The following is a 25,738-nucleotide window of genomic DNA, read 5'->3' as shown; positions in this document are numbered from 1 at the left end:
ACATGGCCTGCAGAGCTGAAAATACTATCTGGTCCTGTACAGGAAAAGTTTGCTGACATCTGCTCTACAAATCAACAAAAGTACAATTAGGGGACTACCCTGGTGGCGCAGTGGTTAAGAATCCGCCTGCCAATGCAGGGGACACGGGTTCGAGCCCTGGTCCGGGAAGATCCCACATGCCACGGAGCAACTAAGCCCGTGCACCACAACTACTGAAGCCCGCGCACCTAGAGCCCGTGTTCCGCAACAAGAGAAGCCACCGCAATGAGAAGCCCACGCACCACAATGAAGAATGGCCCCCGCTCGCTGTAACTAGAGAAAGCCCACGTGCAGCAACGAAGACCCAACTCAGCCAAAAATAAATAAATAAAATAAAATTTTTAAACGGTATAATTAGGACCTAAGGAGTTTTGAGTATGTTACTTTTGTTTTTAATGCAATTTATTTAATTTTAAGTTTATATAATTTAATTTCTAATGATGTTCTATCTAACAATCAGCCCACAAAATGCCCTGAAATTTAACAATCGGGTCCCGCAAGCCGGCTCCAGGCCACCACTGGACAGAGGATGAAAAGGACAGGGGGCTGAAGCTGCCCTGCCCCAGGCTCTCACCTATAGAGCCAGGAGAAAATCTGTTGTGCGACCTCAGTAAGCCAAGCTGTTCTCTGGCCAAGTGGCCACCCTGAGTTGTAGGTGGTGTCCAACTCTGGGAGGAACTCTACAAAGACATGTGTGACCTAATTCCCACTTTCCAGAAACGTCTACTGCTAATTTCTGACATGTACCACCTAACAGTTTTTTATCCCTTCAAAAAAAAAAAAAAAAAAGCAGCCATCAATCAAAAAACAAAATCAGAACAAGTAAGATACGGCTTAACAACAGCACATGTGAAACAGACCAAGGGCTGTAGCTGACTGGGACCCAGAAGGTATGTGGTCGGAGGGGTTGCCCTGATGCCCAGACGTGGGTGATGGAGAACAGCCAGCAAACTGTCCTGCCTCAGTGTGGACACCTGGGACCCACATTCTAAACCTGAGACTGTGAAGCTGGCACCAGAGCAGGCACGTGAGGACGTGCTGGGCCTGGAGCTGAGCCTCGAGTGTTGGAAAACTCTTGGGGACGTCCTGCTCCAGAGCAGACTCAGGCGGCCGAAGGAAAGGGCAGGTATCCTGCTCAGTCCCAAAGCCAAGGGCTAAACTGTCAGCATCCCCCATCAAGGGGAGGAAGCCATGTGACCACGTGCAGCAGATGCTATGAAAGGCACTGAGGAGGGACATGGTTAAAGCAGGTGACCAATGAGGCTCCTTCTCTCCAAACCTGTGATGCAGACAGAGGAGAAGCGTGGCTGGGGTCACCTAGATGGAGGGGGCCTGCAGACCACTCTCTGAGCAGAATCACCCACTTGGAGGGGCACCAAGAGCTGCTCCCAGAGGTGCCCAGGCCCCAGCTTTCACGTGTGTTTGCCTGGAAACCGAGGCCAGACTCCAAGTTGGCTTCTTCCCCCTTCGGAGGCAGTTATAGGCTGAGTATGTCCCCTCCTGCCACCAAATTCCTGTGTTGAAGTCCTAACCCCCAGTACGTCAGGATGGGACCGTATCTGGAGACAGGGTCTTTAAAGAGGTGATTAGGTTAAAATGAGGTCACTGGGTGGGTCCTAATCCAATAGGACAGGTGTCCTTGTAAGAAGAGATTAGGATGCAGACACTCACTAAGGGACGACCATGTGAGGACACAGGGTGCAGACGGCCGTCTGCAAGCCAAGGAGAGAGGCCTCAGCGGAAACCAACCCTGCCTACACCTGGATCTCCGATTTCCAGCCTCCAGGACAGGGAGAGAAGGGATGTCTGTTGTTTAAGCACCCCACCCAGTCTGCAGGCTTTGTTAGGGCAGCCGCAGCAGACGAAGGCAGATGCTCTCTACCAACTCTGGGGGAGAGACATGCCAGGACAGGGGATGGCAGCCCCGCCCTGGGACACCCCCCGACACCCAGACCAGCAGAGCTGGGGGCCCTCAGCAGGCTTAGGGGAGAGGTAAACTGACAAACGCCCTGCAGACTGGTCATGAGCTTGGTTTTTGGAACTCGACATTCACTTTGTTCTTCAGTCGCCCCGTGAGAAGCTGAAGCACCGCGGGATCAGCTGGCCGGTGAGCAGGCCGCGTCCCACACCTGGATTCCGTGGCATGTGTCAGACGACCACGGGAGGCGGCCGGTGCCCACGAGAGCAAGGCTCTGGGTTTCCTTCAGAGTTCCCAGTCTGCCCAGCTGGGGATCTTCTGAAACCTGTCCCACCAGTCAGGGAGGGGCACACCTGTGGTGACAGAGCCGCTTTCACAGTCCGGGCTGGGAACACCCTTCCCCCTCCGCACCAAGGGCTCAAGGTCTGCTCAATCCACCGTTGGATTCCTGCACTCCCCCCTCCCCCCAAACCTCCCCCTTCCTACAGATCTCTGGTGGGGGGTGGCACCTGATGGGAAGACCACAAGAGGGTCTTCTCCCCCAAACAGCAGAGCCTGGTCCATGTGCCTGGGGCCTATGGAAGGCCCTGAATGTGACCATGACCCCAAGATGCTCTGAGAACGAAACTATCCGGCAACCATGTGCCAGTTTCCAAAGCTCTTGGGAGCAGGACAGAGCCAGGCCCGGAGGGATGCAGCTGCAGGAAGCACGGCCTGGTGAAAGGAATCCAGGCCCGAGGAGGCCGCCTGGAGGTTTCTGCCCCAACAATGGGCTCTTATTGTTAAGGGTGGGGCAGGGGCAGGACGTGGGAGTTCAGGATGTCAGCCACTGAGCAGGCCATCATGAGGTCAGTCGCTCGGTAGCCCTGGCCGCAGAGGTGGGGAAAGGCGTCCAAGGGAACTTCTAAACACTCAGCCCCTGGCACGGGCCTCTGCAGCCCTGGTTCTGTGGGTGCCGAGGTGCACTCTGCAGCGCTCAGGGACGCTTTCCTGCCCACCTGGGCCCGGGGTAGAATCTGACTCTGCCCCGGCAGGGTCAAGGGGCAGCCTCTGGGGCCACAGCGGGTGCCCCGCGGACACGCAAATGCAGCACAGAGACCTCACTGCAGCAGGGCCCTCAGCAAACAAAGCCGGTTTAGCTCTTGTCATTTTGGGGAGCACTGTCTGATGTGGGGTGCTGTTCACACAACCACTGGGTTCACCCCCCATTCAGACACTGCCCACCTGGGGCCTTGTCACTGGGCCCCGCCGTGAGTGAGCTGGTGTCTGATAAGAGAGCTCACAGGCTCTCCCCTTCGGGGCCCACGGGTCCCCTTTTCTCTGCGCTGGAACTTCCCCATCCCCACAGCAGGGGTTTTCACGGTGAACTTGGGGTGCCATAGACTTCTCTCTTCCTCCAGAGCCTCCAGCAAATGCCAGAGGGTGGGTGGGCACGTGGGCCGGGGGTCATGCCCACACCTATCCCCACTTCAGTGCAGCCAGAAGAAACCCAGAGGCTGCTCGAGGCAGCCAGCTCGGCTTGGGCTCCACTTCTGACGCAGCAAGATGAGGCGCCCTAGCCTGACCTCCCCCCACAATCACAGGACACACCTGGCCCAGCGGCGAGGGGACAGTCCGTGACCCTGCCGTACTGGTTCAGAAGAAGCCCACCACCTTGCAGGGGAAGAGGGGCTGAAGACTGCTTTCGATAGGCAGGTCACCTTCTGCAGGGGGACAGAGACGGTTTCATGCTTATCTTATCTGAAAGGAAATGACCCCGCCCATAGCCGCTGCAGGCTAAGCTGCCCAGCCCTTTCTTAGGTGAGAACTGCAAACAAACGGCCACAGATGCTTATCCACATGCATGTAAAATACGGGTACAGATTTAGAAAACAAACTTGCGGTTACCAAAGGGGAAAGGGGGGTGGACAAATTAGGAGTTTGGGATTAACATAAACACACACACTATATAAAAGAGATAAACAACAAAGACCTACTGTATAGCACAGGGAACTATACTCAATATTTTGTAATAATCTATAAGGGAAAAGAATCTGAAAAACAACATAAATATATAATGGAATCACTGTGTTGTTCATCTGGAACTAACACGACATTGTAAATCAACTATACTTCAGTCAATCAATAAAATATGTGGTGTCGGTATCATGGCGCCTCCACAGCTAAGACACAGTAGAAAGGGACTTATCACAGGGCTTTCCCTGAACACAGAATATTCTCACACTTTAAAAATGCGGCAACATCCAGAAGAGTCACCTCAGAATGCTGTCGGAATCAGGGGATGTGAAACCCTTGGGTGAGACTTTGAGGAGTTCCAGGAGGTTTATCTCGACAAGATCCTTATTAATTACAAAAGGAAAAAGAGTAACTGTGGTGGAGAACTGGCAGATAACACCTTGACCAAGCAATCAAAGTGAACATCACCGGGAACGGAACAAATCAAAGCCGCCAGCCACCACCAGGTAGGAAGCGAGAACAGGTTTCTGTGAGATTCCAGCCCAAGGTGCAGATCCTGAATCCACTCCCGAGGAAGCATCAGGCAACCCAGGTGAAGGGGGACATCCTACACAATAACGGGCCTGTACTCTTCAAAAAGACCAGTCGTGAAACACCAAGGAAGACGGAAACACTGCTCCCGACTGAAGGAGGATAAAGAGGCATGAAAACAAAGTTCCTTTGCTATCGGCGACCTTATTAGACAACTGGCAAAACCTCAATAGATCCACAATCAGATTTTTTTTTACCAGACACACACACATATTTTTTTCTTTTTAGTTGCTTTGCCTTTTTCCTTCTTCACATGACACAATCAGATATTAGCACTGCTCCACGTTACTCTCTGCTTTGGGGAGGTGTACGTGGTCACGCAAGAGACTGTCCTTGCCTTTTGGAAATACATGCACACTGAAGGATTTAGGAGTTGGGGGCATCAGGTCTGTAACTTACTCTTTTTTTTTTTTTTTTAATTTTACATTTGGCTGTGTTGGGTCTTCGTTGCCGCACGCGGGCTTTCTCTAGTTGTGGCGAGCAGGGGCTACTCTTTGTTGCAGTGCGCGGGCTTCTCATTGCGATGGCTTCTCTTGTTGCGGAGCGCGGGCTCTAGGCGTGCGGGCTTCAGGAGTTGCAGCACATGGGCTCAGTAGTTGTGGCTCATGGACTCTAGCGTGCAGGCTCAGTAGCTGTGGCTCACGGGCTTAGCTGCTTCCCGGACCAGGGATCGAACCGTGTCTCCTGCATTGGCAGGTGGTTTCTTAACCACTGCACCACCAGGGAAGTCCCTGTAACTTACTCTTACATGGTTCCAGAAAAAAAATAATTGGAGAGGATAAATAAAGCTAACATGGTAAAGTGTTAATAATGGGGGAAATCTGGAAAGTTAAAAATAAACGATTGTCGAATTATCTCTCAGTTTAAACAATTATTGTCAAGGCCAAGAGACACGATGGAATCCTAAAAGGGGCACTGACCTTGAAGTTATCACCCTGAGCCTCCTGCGAACAGCTCTGTGGCCTTGGGAAAGTCTCATCAGCTGTGGCTGGAGGGTGACCATCTCTGGGTGAGTCCCCTGGGTTATGGAGGATCAAAGCGTGATCCTTGCAAGACCTCAGGAGCCTGATGCAGCTTGTGATGACAGGCAATTTCTCTGAGGATAAAGTCTAAGCTGCCCTCCTTCCCCAATGAGATAAAGTCTTTCTGTAAAGGAAACTATGTCAGGCATTATGATGGGGTCCCAGAGGCGCTTTGTGCGAACTTGCCTACGACTCTCTCCAGCCTCCTGCGGTGCATGGCTGCATTTAGTTTTATAGATGGCTTTCCCCACTTAACGTTGTATCATACCATTTAAAAAATATATGACTTATAGAGTTCATGGCCAGTATTTAATGGCAGCATAACACTTCTGGGTGGGGTGTAGTCTATAATTTACTGATCCCCGATTTTTTGAACATTTAGGTTGCTTTCAAATTCTCATCACTGTTCTGGCTAACATTGCCACGCAAACTCCTCTGTACATCCAACTTTGCATGTAATCTGGTTTATCTCCTTAGACTAGATGCCTATAAATAGGATTGCTGGGATCAAGGGGTATGAACCAAATATTTTCTACATGGATTATTCCAATTTACATGGCCAATAATAATGTAGGAAAACACCAGTTTCATCTGCATTTATCACATTAGTATCCTGCCTTACTATTTTTTCCCTCTAATTTAATGAGAAAATGGTACCTCATTGTTGTATTGTTTTGAGTATTCATGCTTTTACTATTTCGTCAGAACGTCCTTTGTCGGTTTCTCAAGATATTTGTCAGTTTTTTTAAAAAAATCAACTCATAAGAATAGAGAGAGCAACCTTTTGTGTTGTCATATTTTAAAATATTTTCCGGGGGACTTCCCTGGTGGTCCAGTGGTTAAGAATCCGCCTTCTAATGCAGGGGATGCGGGTTTGATCCCTGGTCAGGGAACTAAGATCCCACGTGCCGCGGGGCAACTAAGCCCGTGTGCCGCAACTACTGAGCCCATGCGCCACTAGAGAGCCTGCGTACCACAGCTGAGACCCGACGCAGCCAAAAATAAATAAATATTAAAAAATAAATAAATAAAAATAAAATATTTTCCAAGACTGGAAGGTTTGAAGAAGAGAACTGATTTGCAGTCATTTGAAATGGTTAGCGAGTGGTGCCTGGGCAGTGAGTCTGAAGATGAGATTTCCCATGCCAAGAGGTCCTTCAGCAGCAACGAACTAATCCTCCAAAGAAAGACACTGAAGAGTCCTTAGCAATACAGACTGGGAGGATCTAGGTCAATACATGAACCTGTTGGACAGGTCTTACCAAGTCTCACACCAGCAACATGAGTGCTGACTTCTGACGAAATAAACTGTCAAAGTCCCTTTCTAGCTTGGATACAAGTAATTTTCTTTCTTTCTTCTTTTTTTTTTTTTTTTAAGAAGCAGGTGGATCACATTCAACAGACAAGAGGAACAATTCGCTTCCTTTTTATGGCCACAGAAGGACACATGGGCTTTCTTAGGAGGCCTTCCCTAAGCATCACAGAAAACATCCCTAGAAGTGAAAAGAAAGGTTTCTTGGGAAATGTCTTTTCTATAGGAGCTGCACCAGGTTCTCTTTATCACTTGAAAAATACGTTGTATTCAGTATTTTTCAAAAGAGGGGGAAAAAGACAAGAGAATCTTGCAAAGAAAGTCTTGGGATCCTTTTCAAGTACACGTGAGCTCCACGCTGCCCACAGCCAACCAGCCTGCCAAGGACGGGGTCTCCGAAATGGATGGTGGGATCAGGTTGGATGTGTGGGGGGGAGGCAGCCCCTCTCTCTGTGGGTCTCTGCAGCACCTGAGGCACGTCTGAATGGCTCGCTACAAACATTTTGACTTGAACAGCCCAGAAGCAGGCCGTTTAGTTTCCCAGGGACCAGCTGGCCTCCATCCAACGGCTCTGAGACCTGGAGGTCAAGTGACTCTTGCAGGCTTGTGACCTCACTGTTGTGACACCCAGGTGACCTGTCTCTACCAAAGTGCTGACTATCTTCAGTCCCTTGGAAAGAACTCAAGTATTTAACAGAGAGGACCTATAATTAGGGCAGCATTTGGTACTCCTATCTGGAGGAAGGAGAAGAGGAAAGAAGCTCTATAAAATTCCTGCCTTGGGTTCACCAGAGGACACCACCAGACGTTTGAATCTTGAAGTTACACCAGGAAGGGGCCAACCTTCTTCCATAGATGAGGGCTACTTGGATGAGACCCTTCAATGCCAGGGCAGGACAAGGCCTTGGTTTTCTCTACTCTCAGAGACTCCAGGCCGCTGGCTGCCCTCTTCCAGACCAGCCTCTGCCTCTGACCTCAATTTCAGAGTTGCTGAACTCCAGAAAGAAAGATAATCTAGAACAGAGATAACAAGAGATTGGGGCCTGAGGTTTAGAGACGAGCAAAGATACAATACACAAGACTGTCCTTCCTAAATTTTACAGCTGAAGCACTGCCTCTGGCACAGGGCTGGGTGGAGGACAGCCTGAGAGTGGCTGAATGCACCACACCTAACTCATCCCCCAGCCTGGCCAGGTGCTTCTCCCCATCCCCATGGTCAGCAGAGATGGCAGGAGCGCACTGAAGCAGGAGGCCAAGGGCCCAGAGTGGCCTCGCCAGCTCTCCAGGTGCTTCCAAGTTACCAGGGCCGGGCTCTGAGGGCGAGCTCTGCCCACCCCCCCACCCCCCCACCCTCCAGGGCCTGCGCTAAGGCGCCCACCTCACTGGGCGGCTAGGGCTGGGGCCGCCTCAAAGGGGCGCCCCCTGCGGCGATGTTCAGGACAAGTTCATCTTCCCGGCAAGCCTAGCGTCGTCCCGCTGGCGCAGGGCCGTCCCGGGACAGGAGCAGACGCTGCCCGCCGGGCGCCTGGCCAGGGGTCCAATCAAGACGCAGGGCCCAGAGGGTGGCGAGGGCCACAGGGGCAGCAGACAGGATCCAGGCAGGGGTCACTGGACCCGAGGGAAAGCAGCGTCGCCGCCACCCACCTGACGACGTGGAAAGCACAAAGCAGGCGGCCGTCTCCGGGGCCGCGCGACGTGCGGACGATGCTAAGATACAGGTAGAGGGCGATGGCCACCGTCCAGAAGAAGGAGCTGGTGTTGGCGAAGGTGGAGAGCGCGCCCTGCAGCACGCAGTCCCACGAGGGGCCCTCGAAGTCCTGCAGCACCCCGTAGAAGTAGGAGGCGGCCGAGAGCAGGTCGGCCAGCGACAGGAAGAGCAGCAGGCGCCGCGCCCGGCTGCGCAGGTCGGGCCACAGGCCGTGCGTGGCCACCAGCAGGCCCGAGCCTAGCGCGGAGAGCGCGCACGATAGCAGCACCACGGCGCGCTCCGACGGCACCAACTCTGTGGGGGGCGCGGGAGGTGGCATGGTCAGGAGCGGAGCGGGCCGGGGCCGGGGCGCCGCGTGCGGCCACCGCCGCCGCCGCCGCCGCCGCCGCCGTCTGGGCACAGACCAGCGAGCGGCTCACGCCCCGGTGCCCGCTCCGCCCGCGTCTCGGCCCCTCCCGGGCCTTCCAGGTCCGCCGCCCAGCGGCCCAGCGGCCACGCCCCGCCCCTGTCCCTAGGCCCCGCCCCCGCCACGCCCCCGCGCCCTCCACGCTCCACCCCGCGGCGCCCACGTCCCGACCACGGCCGCGCCCCGCCCCGCGCCCCACCCTCGCCCTCACACCACGCCTCTGCGTCCTCCACGCTCCACCCCGTGGCCCTCACGTCCCGACTTCGGACCCGCGGCCGGCCCCTGAGCCTCTCCCGCGAGCCCCACCCACGCCCCGGCGCCGCGCCCCTGTGCCCGCGTCCCTAGGCGCTCCCCGCAACCCCCGGCCCCATCCCCAAGGCCCCGCCCCTGCCCTCCCACCACACCCCTGGCGCCCTCGCTCCACCCTGCAGTCCCCACGTCTAGTCTGCAGCGCCGCACTCCCTCCCCCCACCCCACCCCACCCCACCCCACCCTCCAGAGGTCTCTGCTCTTGCCAGCCGAGTAGGACGCCCAGTCCTGGGGAGGGATGCACTGACAGTTTTTTAGGGCTAATATTACCTTCTTTGTTTACGGCCAGCATGTGTGCGGGGGTGGGGAGGTATCTTGGCGGGGTGGAGGCAGTCTTTCCACTGGTAGCAACAGCAGCTGTCAAAGTGATCCTCGTTCCTTAGGCAGCCGTACCGGAGGTGTGCGCTGGTAGGGTGGCGGTGGTTACTTCCTGAACGGGGAGTTTCCAACTTTTCTTACAATGAGCACGCTATTTTGTTAAATAAAGCTTATTGTGTGAAATTGTTTTAAAGAAATTGAAACATTAATTCCCAATTTTACTGGGTTTTTTTCTTTTTTGAAAATTTCATTTTTAAAAAATTGGGTTACCATTCACGTGCCGTAAAATCGGCCCTTTTAAATGTACAGTTATTTATAGCATATACACAAGTTTGTGCAACCATCCTCATTATCTAATTCCACCGCATTGTTATTGCCTCAAAAAGAAACACAGTTGTGTCAAAAGAGAGGTAACAGGTCCCAAGTGGTGTCACTTGTGCTAAGTCTCGTCACCAAACCAAGACTTCATACCTAACCTAACTGCGGTTTCAAGCTCTCCTACGAATGTAATCTTAACCAGTCAGTCTGGAATTTCCTGGTCAGCACTAGTGAAGTAATCCTTCTGGTAGATCCCTGCCATCCCCCAAAGGAAGGCGACCTTGCCTGAAATACTCAGCTCTTTGCTAGACTCATTTCCTTGTCCCATCTCTTTCTGCCTGTAAAAGTCTTCCCTTTTGAACGGCACTTCAGAGCTCCTTTCTATTTGCTAGATGGGACGCTGAGTGATTCATGATCAGTGAACAAAGCCAATAAGATCTTTACAATTTACTCAGTTGATTTTGTTTTTTAACAGTAGTCACTCCCCACCCCCGCCCCCCGAAACTACTAATCCACCTTCTGTGTCTATGGATTTGCCTCTTCTGGGCATTTCACAGAGATGGAATCCAATAGGTGGTCTTCTGTGACTGGCTTCTTTCACTTAGCTTGTTTTCAAGGTTCATCCACGTTGTGGCATACATAAGTGCTTCATTCCTTTCTATGGCTGAATAATGTTCCATTGTACGGATATCCCACATTTGTTTTTCCATTTATCGATTGATAGCCATATTTTGGCTATTATAAATAATGCTGCTATGAGCATTCATATACAAGTTTTTGTGCGGACATATATTTTCAGTTCTCTTGGGTATGTACCTAGGAGTGGAACTGCTGGGTCATATGGTTACTCCATTTTTAACTTTTTGAGAAACTGCCAGACTTTTTTCCAAAGTGACCGCACCATTTTGTATTCCTACAGCAATGTATGAAGGCTCTAATTTCTCCACATTCTCCTAACACTATTTATCATCTGCTTTTTGATTCTAGCCATCCTAGTGGTGTGGTGTTTCATTGCGGTTTTGATTTACATTTCTCTGATTAACAGTGATGTGGAGCATCTTTTCCTATGCTTATTTTCCACCTGCATATCCTCTCTAGAGAAATGTCTGTTCAAATCCCTTGCCTATTTTTAAAATGAGTTGTATTTTTGTTATTGAGCGGTAAGAGTTCTTTGTATATTCTGGATACTAGACTTATGAGATACGTGATTTACAAAAATTGTCTCCCATTCTGTGGGTTGTCTTTTCATTTTGATAGTATACTAGGAAGCGCAAAATTTTTATTTTGACGATGTCCAATTTACCTATTTTCCCCTCTGGTTGTTGTGCTTTTGGTGTATTATCTTTGGTGTCATATCTAAGGAGCCAGTGCCTAATCCAAGCTCATGAATATTTACACCTATGTTTTCTTTCTTCCCAGGATGGCACAGCTTTGGTCACTGTAGCTTTGTAGTAAGTTTCCAAATGGGGAAGTGTGAGTCGTCCCACGTTGTTTTTCTTTTTCAATATTGTTTTAGCTGTTTGGTGCTCCTTGCAATTCAGTATCAATTTGAGAATCAGCTTTTCCATTTCAGAAAAAAAAAAAAAAAATCCAGCTGGGATTCTGGTAGGGATTGCATTGAATCTGTATATAAACTTGGGGGAATAATGCTATCTTAATAATATTAAATGTTCTTATCTATTCCAGGGGATGTCTTTCCATTTATTTAGGTCATCTTTAATTTCATTCAATGATGTTTTGTAGTTTTCAGTTTACATTAGATTTGATTTTGCATGTGATTCATAAAAGGCAAAGTTTATCATCTGCATAGATTATCTTTTTGCACCTAACTTTCAAAAACATTGTGTTATGAACTATGCATACTGACAAGTACCTAAAACACAAATGTACAATCTGATCAATAATTATAAAGCAAATACCCACCCAGAGCAAGAAATACATTACCAGCACATCAGAAACCTCCCCCCCAAGCCTCTTTCTTCCCCCTTAGTCATTTTTCTGCTTTTCAAAAACCATTCATGTATGCATCCCTAAACAAAAGAGTATAGTTTGACTGTCATTGAACTTCTTTTTTTTTTTTTGGCCACGCCGTGTGGCTTGTGGGATCTTAGTTCCCCATCCAGGGATTGAACATGGGCCCTCAGCAGCAAAAGCGTGGACCGCCAGGGAACTCCCTGAGCTTTATGTAAGTGGAATAACACCCTATGTTCCCTTTTGTGTCTTCTATTTTTTTTTACATGTATTTTTAAAAATTTTAATTGAAATAGTGTTGATTTACAATGTTGTGTCAGTTTCAGGTGTACAACAAAGTGATATATATATGTATATATATATATATATATATCCTTTTTCTTACATTCCCTTCCATTAAAGGTTATTACAAGATCTTGAGTATAGTTCCCGTGCTATACAGTAGGTCCTTGTTGGTTATCTATTTTATGTATAGTATTGCGTATATTTTAATTCCAAACTCCTAATTTATCCCTCCCCCCACTTTCCCTTTGGTAACCATAAGTTTGTTTTCTATGTCCGTGAGTCTATTTCTGTTCTGTAAATAAGTTCATTTGCATCATTGTGTCTCTTATTCTTTTGCTCAACTTATTTTTGTGAGATTCATCCATGTTCTCACACGAAGCTGCAATTCTTTCATTTTCATTGCCGTATAGTATTCCATCATATAAATAAAATATTTATTCATTCTACGGTTTTTGGACATGTTGGGTTGTTGGACAAGCAATGCTGGAATGAGCATATATTCTCTTTTGATCAGGAAAAAAGTTACTAGGAACAATTCTCAGCAGCTGGATGGAGCAAGCGTATTCATGGACGTTGCTCTGCAGAGGTCGAAGAGCAGCTGCTTTCCTTCTGAGTCACTTAGGAAGCCCCTGACCTCCTCCTGAGAGGACCCCAGACCGTGAACAGACCCGGGCTGTCAACGAAGCCTCTCAGCTTTTTACTGGCCTGAATAGTTCTAAGCTTGGATTGTGCAACCAGCCTCAGCTTTGGCACATGGCCATGCAAGAGGCTGGAATGAACTCTTCCTGGATCAGAGTCATTTAATCCTTAGGGTATTGCGGGGACAACAGGGCACAGGAGAGGTCTTTTCTCAAGCATCTCTGTCACGGATCAAGCCAGACTATATCTTTTCTGCTTTACTGAGATGAAAGCCCTTTGCCCACCTCCCCAGGTGAGCCGTTGGTTATTCTACAAACTAGTTTGATCAAGAGAATGCTTGGTTTTCTCTGCACTGGAAAACAACATTCAAAGAATGGTCACACTTCCCACTATAGGGAAAGAATGGGAAAGACATTCAATGATACAGCTTCAGATCGCTTAGGTTTAAGCTTGATGCTAATTTTCCGTAGTCCAATTGCACCGATATTGCCCGGATGGGTGCAGGGACTAAGCAGGAGGTGAGAATCACGACTCCCAAGTTGCTGGGTGCCCTTAAGCCACATAGTGTGGTCTCCACCAAAGGGAGCCAGGGCCTCCGGATGCCCTGGCTCTCAACAGAGTTCCCGGGCTCTGCTTTTCCCATCCCAGGGCTGTTGGTCCTCCAGGGAGGCATGACCCAAACAGCAGACCCAGAAAATCCCCAGGCTCCAAGCTTCTGCTGATGGTTCCCGCCCATATGGAACACGATGTCCTATGAGCCGTATTTTAAATTACTGGTATCTCAGTCCTCCCTCTCTCTCTCCTTCCTTGGAGAAATTGGTAAGGAACCCAGATGGATTCTTCTTGTGACCCTGAGTCATCTCCCTAGCGTCTGCGCCAAGCCAGCTGGTCCTTGTCTGCTGCCCCATGTCCAATGTCCCAAGAGGCCATGTCTAAAGGTCCTGGCACATCATGACAGGCCCCCTTGCCCTGCAGTAGCCCTGGCTACAGAACTAAGGGCCCAGCCCCAGAGAGGCCCCATGGCCATGGCCAGCGATTCAGGAGCAGATTGGCTTCGGTTTGCTTCTCCCCTGTCTTCCCACCCCAGTAACTGGCACAAGATTCTTCTCCTCTGACAACTGCAAAAGGAGTGGCAATTTGGAGTCTCTAAACTGGAGGGGCTGTAAATGATTTTCTGAGCTCAACTCCAACCTAAGTAACAAGCCATGTATGTGATTTTTAACACTAGAACAGAAGAGGGACTTTTCCTCGTGTCACTGGTAGAAATGTGGGCTGGTCACCTTTCTCATTTCCCTCTTTGAAGGTAAATGTGGCTCATCTTGACCTTTTCTACGTAGGTACCACAGAAAGCAATGGCCATGGAAGAGGAACTTGGTTCACGTGGGCCCCTCTCCATACTCCCCGCTCCAGCATCCCCAAAGGAGGTAGTGCAACCCCTGGCACGCTCATGTGACCATTGGGCCACACAGGTGGAAGACCAGGACAACCTGACCAGCCACGTTTGTGCAGTTGTTACCCATCAGGGTTCTTGGCCTCCTTAATCAATAGAAATTGATCAGAGGCCAGACAAGAAATTCAGGCAAGGCTTTACTGGGGCTCCTGCTGCAGCAGGGAGGTTGCAAGAATAAGCCACAGGTTCCCTTGCCCGCTTGCTTCCTGGGGGCGGGGGGCGAGCTGGTTCCTTATATGGGGTGAGGGGAGGGGCATGTCCAGGGGTCTGGCCAGAGGGTGGCTTAGGTGGTCTGCCCACCCCTTTGGTGGTAGTGTGTGCAGGGGGCATGCGCAGTGCCCTCTTTTTGCTCCCGGCTCTTCAGAAGTGGCAGTTGGATTTTTGGTCTTTTGTATCTTATTGTCCATAACAGCATGCACACAGCTATTTTTAGTCCCTTGTAGTTTCTCTGTATTTTATAGCTCGAGGAGACATTTGTCCAGGTGCAAACACTGCAGCAAAGGGTCCCAGGACCCAGCCTGTTGCACACTCAGGGGCCTCTTCTTCAAGGGGCACAGCTGGTGGGTGTATTTTCCTACAGATGAGACCCTTAGGTCTCAGTGAGATGTGTTTAAACCCTCCCCCCTCCCTCCCCATCACCTTGAGCCTTTCCTCTCCCTATCCCAAAGTCCCCAGCTTGCTGTGTACCCCGCCCTCCTGCCTGCAGAAACCCTGAAGACCCTGCTTCTGCCAGGCTCTTACATTGCAGCAGCTCTCGGAGTAGCCACCACTGCAGTTCCAGCTACCTGGGCCAAGTTAAAGAATAGCCGAGCCACTAAAGGGAAAGGCTACTTTCCTCTATACCTCTCTACTTGGGGACTCACTTTGCAGGTGGGACTGGCTGAAAGTACATTACTGGTACCAAGAGAGTGTGGAAGACCCAGGTTCTAGCCCTGCACCTCTGTCCTGGCCTCGTTGGTGGGCAGAATTCTAAAGATCTCCCCACTCAAGATTCCTGTGCCCTGGTCATTTCATCACACACTAAGCTAGGTACTGCTGTGAGGGGATATTGAAGATGGAATTAAAGGCTTGTTATGGTCTGAATGCTCTCACTCCCTGCCACCTCCACCCCTCACCAAATTCATATGTTGAAACCCTAAACCTCCACGTGATGGTATTAGCAGGTGGAGTCTTTGGGAGGTAGTTAGGCATAGATGTGGTGTGAGGATGGAGCCCCCATGATGGGATTGGTGTCTCTGTAAGAAAAGGAAGAAACAGCAGAGCTTCCTGTCTCCGTCATGTCAGGATACAGCAAGAAGGCAACCATCTACAAGCCAAGAAGCAGGCTCTCTCCAGGAACTGAATCTGCCAGCAACCTGATCTTGGACTTCCAGCCTCCAGAACCATGAGAAATAAATGTCTACTGTTTAAGCCACTCAGTCTGCGGTATTTTGTTACAGCAGCCTGAGCTAAGTCAGGTCCCATGTCAGTGGCCCCTTAAGATACAAAGATGATCCAGGTTAGCCCGAACCCTCTAACAGGCGGAAAGTTTTCTTTGGCCAGTAGCAGAAGAGGAAGTCAAAGAGCGCTGAAGTGTGAGGGAGATTCCATATGAGGGGGATTCGGCGTGAGGACCCAGCTGCCAGCCGTGATGTTGTGAGAGGGCCTGTGAAATGCTGCTGGGGATGAGAGAGACCCAAACCCCGCCAGCCACGTGAACGAGCTAACACAGCCGCCAACGCTGGAGTGTGGGACCCTGAGCAGAAGACCCGTTGAGCCATGACAGACTTCTGACCTGCAGGGTCTGTGAGATAATAACTGGTTGCTGTTCTATGAGCAACCAAGTTGGCGTAATTTGTTACAAAGAAATAGAAAACCAATACACCACATGACCCGAAGGGGCTCCTTAACCTTTCTAAGCCCCTATTGCCTCATCCAGAAAACAAGGACAGAAAATCCACAGGGCTGTGCTGAATAAGGGACTTCGGGGCTTGCAGACAGAGCCCTGGAGATGGGGCTAAATGGCCCAAAGTTGCTAGTTGTGTCACCTTGAGTGAGTTACTTAACTTCTCCTAGTCTCAGTTTCCGCACCTCTAAAATGGAGCCAACAGCAGCTATTTCCTTAGTAACTGAGGGGTAGCTGGGCTCGCGGCCATCCAGCCAGAGACTACATTTCCCAGAACCCCTTGCAAGGAGGTGTGGTCACCTGACCAAGGCCTCACCAATGAAAGGAGAGTGAGGCATGTGGGCTGCTTTGAGGGTGGACCTTAAAACATGGCACATGCCCTCCAGGTCCTGCCACCTCCTATGACTGGAACACTGAGGTGCCAGCCACACAGCTTCAGCAAGCAGACGAGGAACATGACCTCCAGGATGGTGGAGAAAGAAGACGGAAAGAACCCAGGTCCCTGAGTGAGGGGGTTGCTGAGTCACCCACTGACCTCGCATGTGAGAGAGAAATAAACACCTGTTTCCTTGTAGCCTTGGGGGCCTCTTTGTTACAGCAGTCTGATCTCTGCCTTAACCAATTCAAGCAACTAATACAGTTAGTCCCCCACATACGAACCTTCAAGTTGCAAGCTTTCAAAGATGCGAATGTGCATTCAGGCGTGAGTGACACTGCAGCTTGCCCTCCGTCTCCTATTGCTGACGACCCTTCAGCTCTACCATCTCCCACCTCCTCTCCCCACTCCAGTCAGTAACTCTTCTTTCCTGTTCACTCGATGCCAGCCCCTGGATGCCAGCTGTTGTACTGGACTACTGTACTTTTTAAGGTACTGTATTGTAAGATTAAAAACGTTTTATTTTTTGTTTGTTTTTTATGTATTATTTGTGTGAAAACTATTATAAACCTATTAGAGTACAGTACTATATAGCCGACTGTGTTAGTTGGGTACCTAGGCTAACTTGCTGGACTTACGAACAAATTGGACTTATAAATGCGCTCTCGGAACGGAACTCGTTCGTAGGTAGGGGACTTACTGTACAGGGAAAACAGGTCCAAGGGTGGCAGTGAAAACTTGGGGATGCCATGTAAGCGTTGATTAGCCCAGAGCCCCCTTTTCACCCAGGATTTTGTTTTGTAAAATGGAGCTATGATACAAATCCCAAGTGATTTGTCAATGCTTCTAAAAAAGTATTATTTAAAGAATATTCTAGCAGTTCAGTGAATCAAGGGATTCTAGTAAATTTATTCATTCCACAAATATCTATTGAGCCCCTACTAATTGCCTGAAGATATAACATTGAACAAAACAAAACACCCGCCTTCGAGGAGTTTTCCTGCTGGTCAGGAGAGAGATGATAAACAACCAACAAATATATAATGTGTCAAATGGCAATAAGTGTGGGAGAGAAGAATAAATAATGGGGCACGGGCATGCTGGTGGGGGTGATGGGAGTGCTCTGTACAGGTGTCCACAGAAGATCTCCCTGATGGCATGGCATTTGAACAAGATCCTGAAGTGAGGGACTGAGTCCTGGCAGACCCAGGGGAAGAACGTTCTAGGCAGAGGAAACAGCATGTGCAAAGGCCCTAGGGAGGACCATAGTCTATGCTGAGGGAACAGCAAGGAGCCTCTGGAGGGGGAGCAGAGGGCAGAGAGGCAGGGAGATCATGAGGGCCCCGAAGTCAACGTGAGGACTTCAGCTTTTCACACTGAGCGACACGGGAGCTGAGCAGGGGCGTGCTGTGAACTCCTTGTAAGGAATAAAGCCCGGCTTAGGGGCTGCTGCATCATCGAGGTGAGGGATGATGGAGGCAGAGGTCATGGATGTGTTCTAGATGCAGAGATCATAGGGTTTACAGAGGGGTCAGATGTGTGAGCAAATGAGGAGTCAGAGAAGATTCTAGACTTCCAAGTTGAAAGTCAGAGTTGCTGTTCCCTGGAGGGAGCAGACTTGTGGGGAGGCAACAGCAGGAGCTCGGTTCTGGATGTGTTTGATTCCCTCTGGATGAGCCAAGTGGTGGGGGGAGGTCGGAGTTCGGGGAAGGTCCTACCTGGAGATAGAAATCTGGAAGCAGTCAGCGTAAAGATCGTGTTTAAGCCATGAGACCTGAGAGCTCCCAGGGACCAAGTGCAGAAGAGACATCTGTGGAGGGAACCCTGGGCACTGCAAATTAGGGTGAGGGGGTGAGCCAGTGTGACCAGAAAGATGTCGTTAAGCAGGGACTCTTTTTATTGTGGCAAAATATATGTCATAAAAATTGCCATTTTAACAATGCTGAAGTAGACAATCCAGTGGCACTGATGAGCTTCACAAGACTGTATAACCATCACCAGTATTTCCAAAACTTTTTCATCACCCCAGACAGAAACTTTGTACCCCTTAAGCAATAACTCCCCATTGCCTCTTCTCCCCAGCCCTGGCAACATCTACTTTCTGTCTCTATGGATTTCCCTTTTCTGGACATTTCACATCAATGGACTCAGACAATAGGTGGTGTTTTCTACATGGCTTCTTTCACTTACTATGGCGTCTTCAAGGTTTATCCATGTTGTAGCATGTAATGGCACTTCATTTCCTTTTATGGTCAAATAACATCCCATTGGATGGATATTTTGCTTATCCATTCATCTGTTGGTAAACACTTGGGTTGTTTCCACCTTTTGGCTATTGTGAATAATGCTGCTATGAATAAGCAGTGACTTTTTTTTTTTTTTTTCTGCTGTGCCACGCAGCTTGTGGGATCTTAGTTCCCCAACCAGGGATCGAACCCAGGGCCCTGGCAGTGGAAGTGCAGAGTCCTAACCACTGAACTGCCAGGGGAGTCTCAAGCAGTGACTCTTAATATGGGTTTGGGGAGGAAATAAAAGGTATGAGCACCTTTCCTTCCCAGAAGCCCTTCAGAATCTTCCAGAGGATTTCTTTTGCTCTATAAAAAAGGAGTATGGGCTAACCTAGATTGAGAACTTGGCTTTAAAGGGAACAGAATTAAATGAAAACTTTCAGTAAGAAGCATTATATCTCAGTTAGGCTGGAAGTGTTGTTCTATATTACATATATATTCAGCAGGAACATGTGACCTAAATGTTGAGCGTGTACAAGCTGTGCTACGTCTTGTTCATCACCTGTCTCTCTGTAGAAAGCGCGCTTGATAAAGGCAGGGACCTGTTCTGCATAGAGCATAAAGGCAGGGACCTGTTCTGCATAGAGCATGGTGTCTGTCACACATCAGGTCCTCGGTCAGCGTTTGTGGGACGATTGATGGGCGTATGGAGCAGCCAGATGACAGCAGCTGGAGTCCTAGTGAGGGAAGCCCAGTGGCCCTGACTGCCTTTCTAAGGCAGGGTTCTGACCTGCGGGCAGTAACCTAGAGGGTGACCAGGTGTGTCTGTCTTCACCAACTTCCCACAGGAATCAAGCAGTTCCTTTACTTACCAACCTGGAAAACAAGTCCCAGGAGTTTGTGTTTTTCTTGTTTTTTTGTTTTTTGTTTTAGCATTGCCTGTGATTCTATGAACAATAGAAATCACAAATATTTTCATATCACGTTGCAGGCTTCTCAAAATACCACTCATGCTCATCACTACTTTTAAATTACAATCGTTATTAGACCAGCTGCTGCTGGATCTTATTTAATGTGCTAATAGGGGCACATGTACCACTGTAACAAATTCGGTTTTATCAACTATTTTGATAATTATATTACACTATATTTATTCTGCTTTGTAATCCATGTATTTTTTTCGCCTTTATCCTTTGGGTCTATAGGCATTGGTAGATGGGCAGAGGGGTCACGGTATAACCAAGGTCAAAAGCCTGATTCGAGGGCTTGCCCCGCTTCCCCCTGTACGGTCATCCCTGGGACACACGTTCCTGGTTCCAGATTCACACCCAGACTCCAGGTCCTGACCCGGCTGTTACTGCCGCCTCTCGCCACCAGGAGGCGCTGCTTCCCCCGTGTCAGATGAAGCCCAGGGGCAGATACAGGGTTTCCTCCTTCCATCTTCGTCCTAACCAGGGCTGGTAACGGAACCTCCTGGCAGTTTTTTTCCTATTCTCATTCTCTCCTCCCCCAGGTCCCTCTCTTTCCCTCCCCCATCCACTCTCTCTTTAAAAACAAACAAACAAACAAAAAAAAACCTTTGTTATGGAAAATTTCAAAATGTTCAAAAGTATATGAACCCCCTGGGAGCCATGAGCCAACTTCAACAGTCTTGTTTCACTTACATCCCACCTGGGGAACTTTCTAAATGTGCAGATGCTCAAGCCCCACCCAAGATGCGGGAAACAGAGTCTCAGGGCTTACAAAGCTCTCAGGCCGTTTGGGAACCACTGCTACAAACCTGGCCCCGCCTCTGGGATGCTCCCCTACCTCCAGCCCAGTGTGGGTCTCACAGCCTCCTCGGCCTCCGACCCCTCCCCCCACAACCCTAGGTCTTTTCCTGTCTCTGACCCAAATCATCTAGCTCACATTATTCCTCTTCCTCAAGCCCTGCAGGACTCGGGCACAGCTGGCCTCTGTCCTCTGTACGGTCACTCCTCCTGTGTCTATCTGGAAGCGAGGATTCAGTAACCAAGCCTCACACCCTTGAGCAATCTCCCAGAGCCCCATTCTGCTGGCTCCCCGGTCTTTCGATGCCTCTTCCTGTGGATAGAGAACAGACCCCAGGGTCGATCATTTCTCGGCTGGAAAGACATTAAGCTATTAAAACGATTTTGAAGTGTCCAGAAAAATCCCAGTGACGGGCTGAATGGTGTCACCCCTCCTCCCCCCACAAATCCATACTTGAAGTCCTAACCCCCAGGACCTCAGAATGTGACTGAATTTGGAGATAGGGTCTTTAAAGAGGTAATTAGGTTAAAATGAGGTCATTAGGGTGGGTTCTAATCCAATATGACTGGTGTCCTTATAAAAAGGGGAAATGTGGACACAGGCACAGAAGGCAGACCATGTGAGGACACAGGGAGAGGACAGCCATCCACGAGCCAAGGAGAGAGGCCTCAGGAGGAATCAGCTCTGCTGACATCTTGATCTCAGACTTCCAGCCTCCAGAACTGTGAGAAAACAAATTTTCTGCAGTACTTTGTTAGGGCAGCCCTAGCAGACTAATACAATCCCCAAGTGGATACAATCCACAAAACCAACAAAACCCCTCCCTGACTTCTGATGAACCAGTTTCTGGCCAGCCCCAAGCACTGGACGCGGGTTCTCTATCTGTAGGTGTCCCCTGGGGGGGCCCTGGGTTCAGCGGGACGGAGGATTCTGGTCCCACCCAGCCCCACTCGCCCCAACCCTCTGGGTGGGTCGGTCCCCATCTTTTGCTGCAGCACCTGCTCTGTGCCAGGCCCTCTGGGGAAATGGGCACCAAGTCCTGATCCCACACTGGGTTAGGAGTTCGAAGTGGGATGACCAAATCCTCGTGACCGGCAGCCTGAAGGCCTGCGGAAGCTGTTAGTCAGAAGCGGCTACACAATTCATAGGCCTGGTGCAAAATGAAAACGCGGGCCCTTGTTCAAAAGTCGTTACTAATTGCAATTTGGCGACAGCCCAGATGCAGGCTCTACTAAGCGCAGGGTCCTGGGTGGCTGTACAGGCTGCACTCCCACGAAGCCGGCTCTGCTGTCAGGGAACAGCCAAGGGAAGCGCGAGGCCAGTGCCCAGGGCACAGTGATGTCACCAGGAGCCATTGACTTATCACAAGGGCTGCAAACCAGCTCCCTGCCCCTTGGGTCTGAGGCTTGCGGAAGCTTCCAGACAATGACCTGGGGGAGACGGCTTCTACGCTGCTTCTACATTAATAGTTACTAGTTTCATCTCTTCTCTCCTATCTGGATTCCATGTTTTAGGAGTGACTTCAAATAGAAAGAGACAATCTTCCAAGTTTGTCATTTAGAGACAGGATAATCTGTGATTGCTTTGTTGTAGAACGATGCCTCAGGGATCCTGGGGATGGGGAGAGGTGGTACCAGCCTGAACAATTACTACAGAAATATTTCAGGGGCACAGAGCACCTCTTGGCTAGAGTACAAGGGCCCTCGTGTTCGGTAGTTTACTTTAACGTTTCCAGTCCCAGTGAAGAAGGCTGGAGGCATTTGTCCAAAGTGGTCTCAGGTCATGTCCAGTGAGAGGCGCACAGGATGAAGAGTGAGGGTCCCCCGCTTCCTTCCTCCGTGTAGGCATATCGGTTAGAGTTTGTGAGTTTCAAACAATAAATGGGACTGTGGTGAACTCCTATCTATCGGAAAATAAGGCAGCTCCTAGGATGGCAGGAACACTAAGGTCCAGGATGGGGCCAGGGAGCTTAGGGGACCCAGGGGGCCAGAGTGATGCCCCTTTGAAGGTGTGCAGTGGGACCAGTGAACTGCAAGCATGCCTCATCTGCACCCCAAGCTCACAAAGACTCACACTGGCCAGGGGAGCCCCCAGACTGCATCTAGTGGGGTGAGTGGTTTTCCCAAGGACCGGGCAGGTGCTGCTAGAAGAGGATGCTGGGCACCAAAAACCCGCAATGCTCCCTAGTCCTTGGGCATCCCTGGTAGCCCCCTGCCAAGTGGAGGGCATGGACTAGACGCTGAATTAATACTTTCATTTTGACTGGATTCCCCACCATACCCACCAATTTTAACCGTGGATCCTCAGGAGAGCCCCAGAAAAGAGTGGCAAAGGTCATTTCGGTTTTTTTCCCCCTTAAATGTATAACAGCTACAGTTTATATTTTGTGCGTGTGCGAGCACAAGCTTGGAAAGCAGAAAAGAATTTGGTTTTAAACATTCCAGGAAATCTCAATCTAAATTACATCAGTTCTCGTCCGTGCCTCAGTTTCTGATCCAGAAAATGGGACTGTATTACAATGAACTCTCCCCAATGTGTGACTCAGACGCAGGAGAATTCAGGGTTCCTACTGGGTTTTAAGAGCTCTGTAGGGTCCCTCTGGCCATACAGACAAATTAGGGAACAAAATGATCCTGCAGTTCGTTTGTCGAAAGGGCCCTTAATTATCAACTCATCTCAGAGGCACCATCTGATGCCTCGTCTAAAGAAAGTGTATTTTTAAAGGCACTGGTTACGTAGATGTGCTTAAATATAAATGTAATACATATGTGTATATACATATATATACACATTTTTGTTTTTAATAAACTTTTTATTTTGGAATAACTTTAGATTTACAGAAAAGTTACAAAGGATAGCACAGAGAATTCCCTCATATCCTTTACCCAGTTTCTTTTAAATGTTAACGTTTTACACAACCATGGTACAGTTGTTAAAACTAAGAAATTAACATTGGCAAATGTTAAAGATCTTTCTTGGGTTTTCCAGTTTTGCTACTCATGTCCTTCTTCTGTTCCAGGATCCAATCCAGGATACCACACAGCATTTTGTCAAATATAAGTATATATGTTGTAACTTTTTATTTTGAAATAATCATGGATTTACAGAAAATTGAAAAAAAAAAAAAAAAGGTACAGAGAGATCCTGTGTACCTTTCAGCCATTTTCTCCCAGAAGTAACACCTTGTGTAACTATAGGACAATACTGAAACCAGGAAATTGATATTAGTATGAGCCACAGAGCTTATTAAATATATATGCATATATATTTTTTAATCAAATATATATTTTTAACCCTTACTTTGCCTCATAGTCAAGAAGATCAAATACTTTCCCCAAAAACATAAAATTTGCATCTAACTCCACCTGCCTCCAAATGCCAAGTCCAACCATGAAATTCTTGATCCCTCTCTCCGACCCACCAACTACAAACTAGAATCTGCCCATTCGTTCTCAAAAGCAGAAGTGCACTCTGCCCCGGGTCTGGATATCCTCAACTTACTGGACCTTGAACTCCCCAAATTCGAGGCCAGGGTGCATGCATGCACACGAGTGTGTGTGTGTGTGTGTGTGTGTGAGAGAGAGAGAAAGAGACAGAGAGAGACAGACAGAGAGAGAGAGAAAGAGACAGAGAGAGAGAGAGAGAGAAGTAGCTCTCTTTGTCCCAATATACTCTAAACTCACAACATCATCCCTCCTGTCTCTGCAGGAGTGGAGATAAAGAGCTAGATGTATATCCCAGCACATTTCTTCTATTACTATCAAATAGAAAGACGACAGAAATATTCTATCCATCTGCTCTAAAGACTGCATAAGTGAATTCAATTGCCACAAAGACATCAGTTTTATCCAAGACCCGACCGGAAGCAAAGACTGTCTGCTGTTTCTGTTTCCTGACTGATTATCCAGGAATGTCTACAGGTGACCTCTGCCTGTCAGAGAAGGATCACTTTTCTTGTTTCTGTATTGACATAACTAAAAGCAAAGCTAGGTAGGAAAAGAGGTTACTTTGCAAATGATTTTACCTGAACTCAAATTCATAGGCTAGTTAGATCATAATCCAAGGGTGTGGTCCCTTTGTTTTAGAAGTTCAAGCCCCTGAATCGGTTGGTGGTTGGAAAAGGCAGGCATTCTTTACTTCAGCCTAAAACTGGGGAAAAATGTAAAGATTTCAGCTCATAAGCGATCCCAAATGCTGCCTCGGTCAAAACTCCCGCGAGGGATCGGGCCGCTCTGTCACTGCAGCCGGCATCCCAGGCATTCGGTGGCCCCGCTGCAGCCCACGCACTGCTGGGTGGGGGTGGGGCGTGGCACAGCAGAGGGGGAGCTGCGGCCACGTGGGCGTGGGCGTGGCCAGTGCAATGTGCATGACAAAGGGACCATCTCTGAAGCCAGCCCTTAGAGCAGAGGAGGAACAGAACAGTTCCCACAGGAATCCCCTTTGGCTGCTTGCTTTGCTCTCCAGCAATAAGAGAAAGAGGACTGGCTTAGGCTGGAGGAGGGGCCTATCCGTCAGAATGTGTCAAGACCAAGGGTCAATTCCAAATCCCAGAAAACCTAAGAGCCCTCTGGCTCTTATAAAGTGGTCAGAATGGAAATAGGCTCCTCTCCCCTCCAGCATTTGGAAGCACTGAGAAAGGCAAGACAGAGCCAAGGGATGGGGTCCAGGTGGGTGGGCACGAGCAGGGGAGGTGCCCTGGGCAGTGGCTGGGAGGGTAGCAGCAGGGGACATGCAGAGGCTGGGGGGGGGGGGGGGTCACAGCAAGTGCTGTCCTTGGTCTGCATGAAAGTTACCCATCGCTTCATGGACCTTGGAGGCTCGTCTTAGTCATTGGGGTCAGTAGGCGTCAGCCACTGGCACGTGGTTTCGCCTCTGGGACATGGGTGAATTCCTATAAGCACCAGATTGGAGAACAATGGAGAAAATCAGTGGGACAGAGAACCGGGGAACTCACAGCTCAATGTCAACGAGCACGGACACCAAGGGCAGAAAGGCAAGGACCCAAGGCTGGTTTAGCAGACTCTGGGGAAGTGCAGGGCCCCTTGGTGGGTTATCCCGGGCTCGCTGGAGGCCATGGGCGTGCCTCGTGGTCCAAGACCTGGAAGAGCCACCACTGTGTCTTGGTTCTCCATCTTCTGGTGGCTTGGGTCGAGTTCCTGTGGCCATGGTAATCTGGCTGGCCTCACAGCTCACTGGACCCAAAGCTGGCATCGGTAGGTGGAGCTGGTGGGACCCAC

General features: G+C 49.5%; 1 protein-coding gene across 1 annotated transcript in view; it reads right to left on the bottom strand.

Annotated features, from left to right (window-relative positions):
• The window catches only part of SLC2A5 (solute carrier family 2 member 5), a 63,634-nt gene extending 50,914 nt beyond the window's left edge, over window positions 1–12,720 (bottom strand). The window contains exon 1 of the mRNA XM_082390703.1: window positions 8,483–12,720. Coding sequence (XP_082246829.1) covers window positions 8,483–8,865 — 383 coding nt within the window. The 5' untranslated portion in view covers window positions 8,866–12,720. The remainder of the gene's footprint in view (window positions 1–8,482) is intronic.
• Window positions 12,721–25,738: the final 13,018 nt, after the last annotated feature.

The sequence above is a fragment of the Balaenoptera borealis genome (assembly GCF_965194805.1).
Source record: "Balaenoptera borealis genome assembly, chromosome: 1".
NCBI lineage: Eukaryota > Metazoa > Chordata > Mammalia > Artiodactyla > Balaenopteridae > Balaenoptera > Balaenoptera borealis.
This window is presented reverse-complemented; position numbering and strand designations above follow the sequence as displayed.